A 15327-nucleotide genomic window follows, 5' to 3' on the forward strand; every position below is an offset into this window, starting at 1 on the left:
AGGTACATCGAACAAAGACACTGTACTTGTATTTCTTTCTCTTCCTCCCTCTTTTTCTCCCACTCTCTGTCTCTTTCACTCTCCGTGTCTCTCTTTTTCTCTTCCTTTGTTGCTTTGTCTCTTTATCTCTCTGTGTCTTTTTAACTTATTTTGCTCCAACTTCTTTTTTTTCCTTTTCTCTCTTTTCTCTTTCTCTCTTCCTACCCTTCGCACTTTCTTTTCTCTTTTCTCTCCTTCTGTCTTTCTATTTCTTTTTGGATTTCTTTCTTCCTCTCCCTTTCTTTTCCCCCTCTCTCACAACTTTTTATCTCTTTTGTTTCTCACGCTCTCTCCCTCTCTCCTTTTTTTTCTTTCTCTGTCCCGCCCTCTCTCCTTTTCCCTCACTCTTTCTCTTATTTCTTTATTTCTCTTTTTCTTTTTCTTGAATCTACTAGTCCGGCCCTCGACAGAATGTTTGTTCTATCGTGTGGCCTCCGAGTTAAAATGAGTTTGACACCCCTGCTCTATAGAGTCGGACTGCCAAAAAACACGGCAATGGCAACCATTTCAAGCATTTTTCAAGCACTTCACCAAAAACCGCCGCATTTTCTTCACCGAGAAAACACATTCCAATTCAAGCATTTCCGAGGGTTTTAAGCACCCGTACGAACCTCGGTAAATATTCCGCCATGTTTATTTTGTACTCACCCGGGCTGACAGCATGAAGGAGCAGCAGGATCGCCAGCATGTTCTGCAGATTTTGCAATTTGCACCAAGGAATGGCGTGGCACATCCCGCCGGGCCTGAAAACCAAAAAACCAAATCTGCGTAAGCCTTTCGGAGAGAATGTCTCCGGACGGACAGCTGTCACTCATCCGTCACGGTGATCTACGGCTCCCGAGGACGGTTATTATAAGGCTTTAAAAGGGAGAACAGATTCAACCGGCTGCGACTGTCATGTTTCATCTCTCTCGTGTGTCATTTCAAGCGTCGGCCATTATCTTTATACTCCCGTTTGGAGGCTGACTGCACCTAATGACTTTTAAAGCCGCGTTTTGTCTTTCCCGGTCTACGTGCGTGTCCTCATCGGGACCGTTGGGGGGAATAAAACACCCCCGGCATGCTATCGCTCACTTCCATGGCGGCGTTTGTGTCAGAATAGACTACGTATCGAAAGAAATCTAAAGGTAAAACATAAAGAGCCTCGGCGATGGTCTACTGGGGATAATGGATCGCAGACGCGTGACATAAATGATCTCTCTGGGCCTCGCTCTTATCAATACTTGACCAAGGATGATGGATCGCGGCCACAACCGTGAACAAAAGTGCGCTCTGCCTCTTGCCACTCCCAGTAATGAGGGATTGGGGATAATGTATCCCGGCAGCATGTTTCCAGTTCGTTTTAAGCTGAAATTAACGCAAATAAAGAGTTGCCAACAAAAATAAATAAACCACTGCCAGCCCCCCATCAGCCCCAGTCAGCAGCAATAGTCCACTAGGGATAATGGATCACAGCCGAGCGGACACTGTTCATTTTAGGGTGAAAAAAGAGGAAAAAGTAGCCCCTGTGCATGACAAAGATTTGCTCTCTTGGCCCTGCTCTTAGCAATTTTTGACCAAGGATAAAGGATCGCGGCCACAACCGTGAACAAAACTGCGCTCTGCCGGTCACCACTCCCAGTATTAAGGGATTGGGGATAATGTATCCCGGCAGCATGTTTGCAGTTCGTTTTCAGCTGAAATAAACGCAAATAAAGAGTCGCCAACAAAATAAACCACTGCCAGCCCCCATCAGCAGCGATAGTCCACCAGGGGATAATGGATCGCAGCCATACAGGCACTGTTCATTTCAGGGTAAAACAATAGGAAAAATAACCATTACGCATGACACAAATCCGCTCTCTTGGCCTCGCTCTTAGGAATACTTGACCAAGGATAAAGGATCGCAGCCACAACCGTGAACAAAAGTGCGCTCTGCCTGTCGCCACTCCCAGTAATGAGTGGTTGGGGATAATGCATCCTGGCAGCATGTTTGCAGTTCGTTCTAAGCTGAAAAAAATGCAAATAAGGAGTCGCCAACCGAAAAAAAAACACTGCAAGCCCCCATCAGCAGCGATAGTCCACCAGGGGATAATGGATCGCAGCCTTACGGGCACTGTTCATTTTGGGGTGAAACAACAGGAAAAAGAACCGCTACGCATGACACATATCCTCTCTCTTGGCCCCGCTCTTAGTAATACTTGACTAAAAATAATGGATCGGGACCATTGGGGGGAATAAAACACCTCCAGCATGCTATCGCTCATTTCCATGGCGGCGTTTGTGTCAAAATAGACTACATATCGAAAGAAATCTAAAGGTAAAACATAAAGAGCCTCGGCGATGGTCTACTGGGGATAATGGATCGCAGACGCGTGACATAAATGATCTCTCTGGGCTTCGCTCTTATCAATACTTGACCAAGGATGATGGATCGCGGCCACAACCGTGAACAAAAGTGCGCTCTGCCTCTTGCCACTCCCAGTAATGAGGGATTGGGGATAATGTATCCCGGCAGCATGTTTGCATTTCGTTTTAAGTTGAAATTAACGCAAATAAAGAGTTGCCAACAAAAAAAAAAAACTCTGCCAGCCCCCATCAGTACCCGTCAGCAGTGATAGTCCACTAGAGGATAATGGATCACAGCCGTGCAGACACTGTTCATTTGAGGGTGAAAAAAACAGGAAAAAGTAGCCCCTGCGCATGACAAAGATTTGCTCTCTTGGCCCCGCTCTTAGCAATTCTTGACCAAGGATAAAGAGTCGCCAACAAAAAAAACACTAACAGCCCCCATTATCCCCCGTCAACAGCAATAGTACACTAGGGGATAATGGATCGCAGCCGTACGGACGCTGTTCATTTTAGGGTAATAGAACAGGGATAAATAGCCGCTACGCATGACAAGAATTCTCTCTCTTGGCCCCGCTCTTAGCAATTCTTAACCAAGGATAATGGAAGGATAACCGTGAACAAAAGTGCGCTCTGCCTGTCGCCACTCCCAGTGATATGGGATTGGGGATAATGCATCCCGGCAGTATGTTTGCAGTTCATTCTAAGCTGAAATAAATGCAAATAAAGAGTCGCCAAGAAAAAAAGCGCTCTGCCAGCCCCCATCAGCAGCAATAGTCCGCGAGGGGATAATGGATCGCAGCCGTACGAGCACTGTTCATTTTAGGGTAAAAGAACAGCGATCCATTATCCCCCAGTGGACTATTGTTGCTGACGGGGGCTGGCGGAGCGCTTTTTTGTTGAAGACTCTTTTTTTTCCCGTATTGCTGCACGTGGCGACAGACAGCGCACTTTTGTTAACGGTTGTGGTCCCGATCCATTATCACTGCAATGTTATTGTTTTACTCTTGAAAGGTTTGTTTTTATTTCTTTTACAATTTTTATTTTGTTTTAAAAATCACGAAAAGCGGAACCTCTACTTATAAATGTCTCTACATACAAAATTTCAAGTGAATCCCCCGCATGCTCTTCGTGTCCCCGGTTACAGTTAAATGTTAAATAACTTCCTTTATTCCTATTTGTATTTTACATTATGTGTGGTAATTGATTTTAACACGTATTTATTTAAGGTTCTGAAGCTCTTCTATAATTTTTCACAAAAAATATATAATACTCTTGCGGAGCTTGGAACGGATTAGCCCCTTTACATTCTAAAGGCGTCCCTGCTTACAAATGTTTCAGGTTACAAAGGTACTCCCAGGACCATTGACGCAAGAAGACGTAATGGACATTTTTTGTAATACTGGAAAGTGTCTGCTTTCTAATGAAAGTGTCAGTTGGGCCACTGACTCACAACCACTTTAGGTGAAATGAGATCATTTGGCACGGCAAATTATACGCTCTCAACCCAATGCTTTACAAAATGATTATGAATTGACTTGAATGCGGCCAATTTTCGCTCATTGAGTGAATGCATCGCTAATAAATACATTGAATGAATAATTGATTAGTTATTTTAGAATTGCGTTATTTTTGAGAAGATATGTTTTATATTAGCTATACTAACGGTAAACGAGTGTGTTGCGAGCGTCTTGCTACCGTTAACTGCCCTGTCACAGGCACCGTTTGGGAGGAAAGTTATATTATTATTATTAAAGCTCTGTAAACTTTCTCGGTGTACCGTCTTTCTTTGTAAATATGTGTAACCCGTGTATAATATGTATTTGCAACTGTATATTTTTGTCATGTATTTGTATTTATTTTAGACCAAGGGTGTCAAACGTGCGGCCCGGGGGCCAGATCAGGCCCGCTAAGGGATTGAATCCGGCCCGCGAGACAACGCTCAGAGAAGCACAAGAGAGAAACAAGCTGCAGGTTGAAATATGTCAACTTGATGTTGCCAAAGCCAAGTGCCTCGAACAAAGACACTGTACTTGTATTTCTTTCTTTTTTTTCTCTCTCCCTCTCTTTTTCTCCCTTTTTCTCTCACTCTCTCTCTCTCTCTCTCTCTCTCTCTCTCTCTCTGTTTTTCTCCCACTCTCTGTGTCTCTCTCTCTTTGATTTGGCGCCAGCTGCAGCTCGTTGCCTGATTGGCTTCCCTCCCATTTAAGATCAGTGCTCTCACTCACCCTTTGTCAGTCCGTCAACAAACCTCTGCACCCACAAGACTTGAGTATTGACTCTGCCCGGTATCCGGTATTCTCCCATTCTCTCTTTCTCTCCTTCCCTCTTTCTCACTTTCTATTTCTCTTTGGATATCATTCTTTCTCTCTCTTTCTTTCCCCCTCTCTCACTATTTGTCTTGATTTTTTTTTGTTTCTCACATTCTCTCTCCCTCTCTCTCTCTTTTCCTCCCTTTTTCTCTCACTCTCTGTGTCACTCTCTCTTTCACTTTCTGTGTCTCTTTCTCTTTCTTAGTTTCCCTTTGTCTCTTTCTATCTCTGTGTCTTTTTACCTTCTTTTGCTCTCTCTTCCATTTTTCCTTTTCTCTCTTTCGCTCTCTCCTGCTTCCCCCTTCTCTCCTTCTCCCATTCTCTCTTTCTCTCCTTCTCTTTTCTCTCCTTCCCTCTTTCTCACTTTCTATTTCTCTTTGGATATCATTCTTTCTCTCTCTTTCTTTCCCCCTCCCTCACTATTTGTCTTTATATCTTTTTTGTATTACACATTCTCTCTCCCTCTCTCTTCTCTCTCTCTTTCTCCCTTTCTTTCTTTCATTGTCCCACCCTCTCTCTTTTTCTCTCCTTCGCTTTGTCTTATTTCTTTCTCTCTTTTTCTTTCTCTCTAGTATACTAGTCCGGCCCCCGAGAGAATGTTTGTTCTATCGTGTGGCCCCCGAGGTAAAATGAGTTTGACACCCCTGTTTTAGACACTTATTCTGATATGTTCTGCACGTGCGAATGAAAAAGGAGGGGTGAAACAAACGCGGGGTGACGGGTAGTGGCGACCGGTAAAGGTGAGGAACAGACAAACCTGTTTGTGGACGCGGCGGACAATAGTGGATATATATTTTTCCCACCCTTACCCTTGGAAATATACACTTTTTTCCTTGGATTAATGGGACCCGGACTCTGCAGGTCTGCATCAAACCTTAAGTACCGGTATCATTTTCCGTTCATTTTGCCGGCTGTGATTTTTGGACTGTGTACTTTAATGAAGGACATTTAGTTTCAATCGCGGGACTTGAAGACGGGTTTGGGTCAATTTTGCGTTTGTGTTACGTGTTTTGATGTGGGCGCATGCGGCTTATATACAGGTGCGGCTTGTGTACGTACAAAATCGGTTTTCCACTTAAAATCTTATCAAGGCACACATGAGAAGAAGTAATAGATATAAGAGGCTCCGGCAGCCCAGGCGTCCATTGTGTGTATAAGATGATATATGTGTCCCCCGAGACACAAGACAGCGACAAAATGAGGTGAAATGAAGTCGGGCCTGGGCGGCCGAGGGGCACCTGAGAGTAAATAATGAATGGTTCCTCTATGGCAGGGGTGTCGAACTCATTTGAACTCGGGGGCCACGCGATAGAACAAACATTCTGTCGGGGGCCGGACGAGTAGATTAAAGAGAAAGAAAAAGACAGATAAAGAAATAAGAGAAAGAGGGAGGGAAAAGAAGAGAGAGGGTGGGACAAAGAAACAGAGAGAGGGAGAGAGCGTGAGAAACAAAAGAGATAAAAAGAAGTCGTGAGAGAGGGGGAAAGAAAGGGAGAGGAAAAAAGGAAATCCAAAGAGAAATAGAAAGACAGAAGGAGAGAAAAGAGAAAAGAAAGCACAAAGGGTATGAAGAGAAAAAGAGAGACACAGAGAGAGAAAGAGAAAAGGAAAACAGGAAGTTAGAGCAAAAGAGGTTAAAAGACACAGAGAGTGAAAGAGACAAAGAGCAACAAAGGGAGAGAAAAAGAGAGACACAGAGAGTGAAAGAGACCAAGAGCAATAAAGGGAGAGAAAAAGAGAGACACAGAGAGTGAAAGAGACAAAGAGCAACACAGGGAGAGAAAAAAAGAGACACAGAGAGTGAAAGAGACCAAGAGCAACACAGGGAGAAAAAAAGAGAGACACAGACAGAGAAAGAGACAAAGATCAACAAAGGAAGAGAAAAAGAGAGACACAGAGAGTGAAAGAGACAAAGAGCAACAAAGGAAGAGAAAAAGAGAGACACGGAGAGTGAAAGAGACCAAGAGCAACAAAGGAAGAGAAAAAGAGAGACACAGAGTGAAAGAGACCAAGAGCAACAAAGGGAGAGAAAAAGAGAGACACAGAGAGTGAAAGAGACCAAGAGCAACACAGGGAGAGAAAAAGAGAGACACAGAGAGTGAAAGAGACCAAGAGCAACAAAGGGAGAGAAAAAGAGAGACACAGAGAGTGAAAGAGACAAGGAGCAACAAAGGGAGAGAAAAAGAGAGACACACACAGATAAAGAGACAAAGAGCAACAAAGGGAGAGAAAAAGAGAGACACAGAGAGTAAAAGACACAGAGAGCAACAAAGGGAGAGAAAAAGAGAGACATAGAGAGTGAAAGAGACCAAGAGCAACAAAGGGAGAGAAAAAGAGAGACACAGAGAGTGAAAGAGACAAAGAGCAACACAGGGAGAGAAAAAAAGAGACACAGAGAGTGAAAGAGACCAAGAGCAACACAGGGAGAAAAAAAGAGAGACACAGACAGAGAAAGAGACAAAGATCAACAAAGGAAGAGAAAAAGAGAGACACAGAGAGTGAAAGAGACAAAGAGCAACAAAGGAAGAGAAAAAGAGAGACACGGAGAGTGAAAGAGACAAAGAGCAACAAAGGAAGAGAAAAAGAGAGACACAGAGTGAAAGAGACCAAGAGCAACAAAGGGAGAGAAAAAGAGAGACACAGAGAGTGAAAGAGACCAAGAGCAACACAGGGAGAGAAAAAGAGAGACACAGAGAGTGAAAGAGACCAAGAGCAACAAAGGGAGAGAAAAAGAGAGACACAGAGAGTGAAAGAGACAAGGAGCAACAAAGGGAGAGAAAAAGAGAGACACACACAGATAAAGAGACAAAGAGCAACAAAGGGAGAGAAAAAGAGACACAGACAGAGAAAGAGACAAAGAGCAACAAAGGGAGATAAAAAGAGAGACACGGACAGAGAAAGAGACAAAGAGCAACAAAGGGAGAGAAAAAGAGAGACACAGAGAGTAAAAGAGACAGAGAGCAACAAAGGGAGAGAAAAAGAGAGACATAGAGAGTGAAAGAGACAAAGAGCAACAAAGGGAGAGAAAAAGAGAGACATAGAGAGTGAAAGAGACAAAGAGCAACAAAGGGAGAGAAAAAGAGAGACACAGAGAGTGAAAGAGACATAGAGCAACAAAGGGAGAGAAAAAGAGAGACACAGAGAGTGAAAGAGACCAAGAGCAACACAGGGAGAAAAAAAGAGAGACACAGACAGAGAAAGAGACAAAGATCAACAAAGGAAGAGAAAAAGAGAGACAGACAGAGAAAGAGACAAAGAGCAACAAAGGGAGAGAAAAAGAGACACAAACAGAGAAAGAGACAAAGAGCAACAAAGGGAGAGAAAAAGAGAGACACGGACAGAGAAAGAGACAAAGAGCAACAAAGGGAGAGAAAAAGAGAGACACAGACAGATAAAGAGACAAAGAGCAACAAAGGGAGAGAAAAAGAGATACAGACAGAGAAAGAGACAAAGAGCAACAAAGGGAGAGAAAAAGAGAGACACAGAGAGTGAAAAAAACCAAGAGCAACACAGGGAGAGAAAAAGAGAGACACAGAGAGTGAAAGAGACAAAGAGCAACAAAGGGAGAGAAAAAGAGAGACACAGAGAGTGAAAGAGACAAAGAGCAACAAAGGAAGAGAAAAAGAGAGACACGGAGAGTGAAAGAGACAAAGAGCAACAAAGGAAGAGAAAAAGAGAGACACAGAGTGAAAGAGACCAAGAGCAACAAAGGGAGAGAAAAAGAGAGACACAGAGAGTGAAAGAGACCAAGAGCAACACAGGGAGAGAAAAAGAGAGACACAGAGAGTGAAAGAGACCAAGAGCAACAAAGGGAGAGAAAAAGAGAGACACAGAGAGTGAAAGAGACAAGGAGCAACAAAGGGAGAGAAAAAGAGAGACACACACAGATAAAGAGACAAAGAGCAACAAAGGGAGAGAAAAAGAGACACAGACAGAGAAAGAGACAAAGAGCAACAAAGGGAGATAAAAAGAGAGACACGGACAGAGAAAGAGACAAAGAGCAACAAAGGGAGAGAAAAAGAGAGACACAGAGAGTAAAAGAGACAGAGAGCAACAAAGGGAGAGAAAAAGAGAGACATAGAGAGTGAAAGAGACAAAGAGCAACAAAGGGAGAGAAAAAGAGAGACATAGAGAGTGAAAGAGACAAAGAGCAACAAAGGGAGAGAAAAAGAGAGACACAGAGAGTGAAAGAGACATAGAGCAACAAAGGGAGAGAAAAAGAGAGACACACACAGATAAAGAGACAAAGAGCAACAAAGGGAGAGAAAAAGAGACACAGACAGAGAAAGAGACAAAGAGCAACAAAGGGAGAGAAAAAGAGACACAGACAGAGAAAGAGACAAAGAGCAACAAAGGGAGAGAAAAAGAGACACAAACAGAGAAAGAGACAAAGAGCAACAAAGGGAGAGAAAAAGAGAGACACGGACAGAGAAAGAGACAAAGAGCAACAAAGGGAGAGAAAAAGAGAGACACAGACAGATAAAGAGACAAAGAGCAACAAAGGGAGAGAAAAAGAGATACAGACAGAGAAAGAGACAAAGAGCAACAAAGGGAGAGAAAAAGAGAGACACAGAGAGTGAAAAAAACCAAGAGCAACACAGGGAGAGAAAAAGAGAGACACAGAGAGTGAAAGAGACAAAGAGCAACAAAGGGAGAGAAAAAGAGAGACACAGAGAGTGAAAGAGACATAGAGCAACAAAGGGAGAGAAAAAGAGAGACACACACAGATAAAGAGACAAAGAGCAACAAAGGGAGAGAAAAAAAGAGACAGAGAGTGAAAGAGACCAAGAGCAACACAGGGAGAGAAAAAGAGAGACACAGAGAGTGAAAGAGACAAAGAGCAACAAAGGGAGAGAAAAAGAGAGACACAGAGAGTGAAAGAGACAAAGAGCAACAAAGAGGGAGAAAAAGAGACACAGACAGAGAAAGAGACAAAGATCAACAAAGGAAGAGAAAAAGAGAAACACAGAGAGTGAAAGAGACAAAGAGCAACAAAGAGGGAGAAAAAGAGACACAGACAGAGAAAGAGACAAAGATCAACAAAGGAAGAGAAAAAGAGAAACGGAGAGTGAAAAAGACAAAGAGCAACAAAGGAAGAGAAAAAGAGAGACACAGAGAGTGAAAGAGACCAAGAGCAACAAAGGGGGAGAAAAAGAGACACAGAGAGTGAAAGAGACAAGGAGCAACAAAGGAAGAGAAAAAGAGAGACACAGAGAGTGAAGGAGACCAAGAGCAACAAAGGGAGAGAAAAAGAGACACAGAGAGTGAAGGAGACCAAGAGCAACACAGGGAGAGAAAAAGAGAGACACAGAGAGTGAAAGAGACCAAGAGCAACAAAGGGAGAGAAAAAGAGAGACACAGAGAGTGAAAGAGACCAAGAGCAACACAGGGAGAGAAAAAGAGAGACACAGAGTGAAAGAGACCAAGAGCAACAAAGGGAGAGAAAAAGAGACACAGAGAGTGAAAAAGACAAAGAGCAACAAAGGGAGAGAAAAAGACACAGAGAGTGAAAGAGACCGAGTGGGAGAAAAGGGGTGAAAAAGAAAGAGAAAAAGATAAATAAATACAAGTACAGTGTCTTTGTTGGAGGCACCTGGCTTTGGCAACATCAAGTTGACATATTTCAACCTGCAGCTTGTTTTTCTCTTGCGCTTCTCTGAGTGTTGTCTCACTGGCCGGATTCAATTCCTTAGCGGGCCTGATTTGGCCCGCGGGCCGCCTGCTTGACACCTGTGCTCTATGGGAAGAAGTTAGGGAACCTGAGGGCCGGACGAGCGAAAGCGAGAAAGGATTTGGTGCACGGCGCGGTGGCGATAGTGGATACTGATAGCGGGTATCGGTGACGGCTGCGGAGGTTGACTTTCAGGTGCAGGTAAGGACGCGAACGGTGAGTATTCGATCCCCTGCTGAATTTTGAGGTCTCCCTTCGGTAAGTACTTAAACTCATTCCATTTTCCCGAAAAATGACCCACCTTGAATGAATGAATGAATGAATGAATGAAAACTTTATTCGAACAACAAAATAACGTTACATAATCAGTGTTCTCGTTTGCCTGCGTCCCTGCGTCCTAGACCAATTTAATTCGGGGGCCACACGAGAGAACAAACATTCTCCCGGGGGCCGGACTATTCGATTCGAGAGAAAGAGAGGAAGAGGAAAAAGAGAGAGGGTGGGAGAAATAAAGAGAAAGAGAGAGTGAGATAGAAAGAGAATGTGAGAAACAAAAGAGATAAAAAAATGAAAATAGTCATAGAGGGGAAAGAAAGAAAGAGGCAAAAAAAAGAGAAATCCAAAGAGAAACAGAAAGAGAGAAGGAGAAAAATAAAGAAGGGGAAACCAAGAGAGGGAGGGATAGAGAGAGAAGGAAAAAAAGTAAGAGAGGGCAAAATGAGGTAAAAAGACACAGAAAGAGAAAGAGACAAAGAGGAACAACAACAAAAAGAGAGAAAGAAAGAGAATGTGAGAAACAAAAGAGATAAAAATGAAAGTAGTCATAGGGGGGAAAGAAAGAAAGAGGCAAAAAAAAGAAATCCAAAGAGAAACAGAAAGAGAGAAGGAGAGAAATAAAGAAGGGGAAACCAAGAGAGAGCTAGATAAAGAGAGAAGGAAAAAAGTAAGAGAGGGCAAAATGAGGTAAAAAGACACAGAGAGAGAAAGAGACAAAGGGGAACAACAAAAAAGAGAGAGAACCTGAGAAAGAAAAGAGATACAAAGAGAAATAGTGAGAGAGGGAAAGAGAGAAGGAAAGAAATACAAAGAGAAATAGAACGAGAGAAGGAGAGAAATAAAGAAGGGGAAACCAAGAGAGGGAGGGATAGAGAGAGAAGGAAAAAAGTAAGAGAGGGCAAAATGAGGTAAAAAGACACAGAAAGAGAAAGAGACAAAGAGGAACAACAACAAAAAGAGAGAGAACTTGAGAAACAAAAGAGATAAAAATGAAAATAGTGATAGAGGGGAAAGAAAGAAAGAGGCAAAAAAAGAAATCCAAAGAGAAAGAGGAGAGAAAGAAAGAAGGATAAAACAAGAGAAAGAGAAAGAAAGAAGGATAAAACAAGAGAAAGAGAGAGAGAAAAAGAGAGAAAGAGAGAGAGAAAAAGAGAGAAAAAGAGAGAGAGAGAAAAAAAGAGAGAGAGAAAAAAAGAGAGAGAGAAAAAAAGAGAGAGAGAAAAAAAGAGAGAGAGCGAGAGCGAGAGCGAGAGCGAGATACAAGTACAGCGTTTAGCGAGGCACCTGGCTATGACAACATCAAGTGGACGTATTTCAACCTCCAGCTCGTTTTTCTCTTGCGCTTCCCTCAACTTTCTCTCGCGGGCCGGATTCAATCCATTAGCGGGCCTGATCTGGCCCGCAGGCCGCCTGTTTGACGCCCCTGTCCCAGACGCATCATTTTTGCTGGGGACGCATCGTCTCAAATCAAGGTGCGTCCCCGGGACGCAACGTTTTTGACACCAAATTGTCATTATTACCCAATTACTTTTTTTTTTTTTTCAACAAAGATTTACCGCACTCCAAACTTTTCATCAGGCAGAGCCGCCATTGTTGTTTTGGTCTCGCGCCGATCTCGGCAAACGAGATCTCGTTGCTCAGAGATGACGTCATTGTTTTGGTGGTTGTCGAGTGAAATATGCCCCCGTAAAAACGGTTGGTATTAGGTGCAGATCAACAAAAAATTGGTCATTTCTTCACTGTCGGTAATAAGTCGAAACATAACGCAGAAAGTGGTAACAATGGCAATAATTCCTGCACGAAAAAATGGCGGAGAAATTCTTCGGAAGATCGCGGAGGCAAGGAAAAAACGTGTGTTGAAGCGAACGATTCGACGAAAGAAAATAAACAAAAGAATACTCCTAGCAAGAAAAGGACTTTTCTGCCCAAATGGACTTAATTATATTCCTGGTGACGCTATGAGGAGGAGGATAATGGATTGGACCTTATGAAGGCATTACAACTGTGGCGGGACAGCAAACCACGAAGAATATATGAACTGAAAAATTTGAAGTGATAACTGCTTTGTATTACCAATTAACTGTGATAATTAAAACTGCATGAAAATATAGATCAGACCACAGGTGTCAAACAGGCGGCCCGCGGGCCAGATCAGGCCCGCTAAGGGATTGAATCCGGCCCGCGAGACAACACTCAGAGAAGCGCAAGAGAAAAACAAGCTGCATGTTAAAGTATGTCAACTAGATGTTGCCAAAGCCGGGTGCCTCTCACAAAGACACTGTACTTGTATTCATCTCTCTCTCTCTCTCTCTCTCTCTTTTCCACCCCTTTTCTCCCACTCTCTGTCTCCGTGTCTCTCTTTTTCTCTTCCTTTGTTGCTCTTTGTCTCTTTCTCTCTCTCTGTCTTTTTAACTTCTTTTGCTCTAACTTCATTTTTTCCTTTTCTCTCTTCCTACCCTTCACGCTTTCTTTTATCTTTTCTCTCCTTATGTCTTTCTATTACTCTTTGGACTTCTTTCTTCTTCTCCCTTTCTTTTCCCCCCTCTCTCATGACTTTTTAGCTTTTGTTTCTTTCTCTCTCTCTCTCTCTCTTTCTTTCTTTCTCTTCCTTCCTTCCTTCCTTTTTCTCTTACTCTCTATCTCTCTGTCTCTTTCACTCTCTGTGTCTCTCCTTTTCTCTTCCTTGGTTGCTCTTTGTCTCTTTCTCTCTCTGTGTCTTTTAACCTCTTTTGCTCTTACTTCCTTTTTTCCTTTTCTCTCTCTCTTCCCCCACTTGGTGCTTTCTTTTCTCCTTTCTCTCCTTCTGTCTTTCTATTTATCTTTGGATTTATTTTTTCCTCTCCCCTTCTTTCCCCCTCTCTCACGACTTGTCTTTTTCATTGCTCGCTACGGAAGATCCACTTCAGTGTTCGGATCACAATCCAAGTACGAGAGCGACTTGCTTCCTGCCTCCAGCGAACCCCGACCACGTTTTGCTCTCCCATCCCGGCTTATGATCCGTTTTTGATCCCGACCAAGTTTTTGCTCTCCTATCCCGGCTATCGACCTGTTTTTCCATCCTTGAAACCGCCATTTCTTGCTACGGAAGATCCACTTCCGTGTTCGGATCACAATCCAAGTACGAGAGCGACTTGCTTCCCGCCTCCGGCGAACCCCGACCACGTTTTGCTCTCCTGTCCCGGCTTATGACCCGTTTTTGATCCCGACCAAGTTTTTGCTCTCATGTCCCAGCTATCGACCTGTTTTTTCCCTCCTTGACACCGCCATCTCCCGCTACGGAAGATCCACTTCTGTGTTCGGATCACAATCCAAGTACGAGAGCGACTTGCTTCCCGCCTCCAGCGAACACCGACCACGTTTTGCTCTCCCGTCCCGGCTTATGACCCGTTTTTGATCCCGACCAAGTTTTTGCTCTCCTGTCCCGGCTATCGACCAGTTTTTTCCGTTCTTGACACCGCCATCTCCCGTATTGTTACCATCTTGCTTCCCACGTCCAGTGATCGCTGCCCTTTCTCTTTCTATCGACTAACTTGTAGTTAACGCTACGCATTTGGGTCCTGATTCCATTCTGGTCGTGACACGCAGTGCCCGGAGGAAACCCACGAAGGCACGGGGAGACGATGCAAACTCCACACAAGAAAATTTGATCCCGTGACCTCAGAACTGCGCCGCAGACATGCTAACCACTCCGCCACCGTGCCGCCTCGCATGATACACCGTCGTCATGCCGACAACAGCTTTTCCCCATTACAATCCGATGACATTCAAGATCCCTTTCTATTTAGAAACCGACTCCAAATTGCCTCTTCAATTCTCGCAAACTAAAAAAAAAACAAAAAACGAGAGAGAACAAGGAAAACATCTTTCCCCGGTTGTTCCGAAAGCTAATCGTGTAATTACTCTTAAAGTCGTCTCGGTACGGAAAGCAATTTCCCTGCTTGTTATTGCTGTTTTTGTCCCGCTCTTGATCATCCAGTTTGCACACCGATGACATGTTTTGGCCCTGGATACAAAACAAATGCGACAGAAGATTCTGGGCTCCTCTGACACGACACCATGAAAAAAAACAACCCGTGAGGATAATCACAATGATGTGCCTGGAAGATAAGGCTCGCCTACTGTTAGGAATTCATATTAAAATGTACTGTTTACTACCGTAGGAGAGGAAGGGAAAGGAAGAAAGAAATCCAAAGAGAAATAGAAAGAAAGGAGGAGAGAAAAGAGAAAAGTTAGCATTAAGGGTATGAAGAGAGAAAGAGAAAAGGAAATAAGGAAGTTAGAGCAAAAGAGGTTAAAAGACAGAGAGTGAAAGAGACAGAGTGGGAGAAAAGGGGTGGAATAGAAAGAAAGAGAGAGAGAAAAAGAGAGAGAGAAAAAGAGAGAGAGAGAGAAAAAGAAAGAGAGAGAGAGAGAAAAAGAAAGAAAGAAAGAGAAAAAGAAAGAAAGAAAAAGAAAAAGAAAGAAAGAAAAAGAAAAAGAAAGAGAAAAAGAAAGAAAGAAAGAGAAAAAGAAAGAAAGAAAAAGAAAAAGAAAGAAAGAAAGAGAAAAAGAAAGAAAGAAAGAATGAAAGAAAGAAAAAAGAAAGAAAAAAAGAAAAAAGAAAGAAAAAAAGAAAGAAAGAAAAAAGAAAGAACCAGACACCATGAAAAAAAAGCCCGCGAGGATAATCACAATGATGTGCCTGGAAGATCAGGCTCGCCT

At 43.2% G+C, this 15327-nt stretch overlaps 1 protein-coding gene across 1 annotated transcript in view; it reads right to left on the minus strand.

Annotated features, from left to right (window-relative positions):
• The window catches only part of ncanb (neurocan b), a 256911-nt gene that overhangs the window by 169839 nt on the left and 71745 nt on the right, over positions 1–15327 (minus strand). The window contains exon 2 of the mRNA XM_088348929.1: positions 688–782. Coding sequence (XP_088205055.1) covers positions 688–772 — 85 coding nt within the window. The 5' untranslated portion in view covers positions 773–782. The remainder of the gene's footprint in view (positions 1–687; positions 783–15327) is intronic.

The sequence above is a fragment of the Urocampus carinirostris genome, chromosome 12 (genome assembly GCF_059441175.1).
Source record: "Urocampus carinirostris isolate Australia breed hairy pipefish chromosome 12, RoL_Ucar_1.0, whole genome shotgun sequence".
Lineage (NCBI taxonomy): Eukaryota > Metazoa > Chordata > Actinopteri > Syngnathiformes > Syngnathidae > Urocampus > Urocampus carinirostris.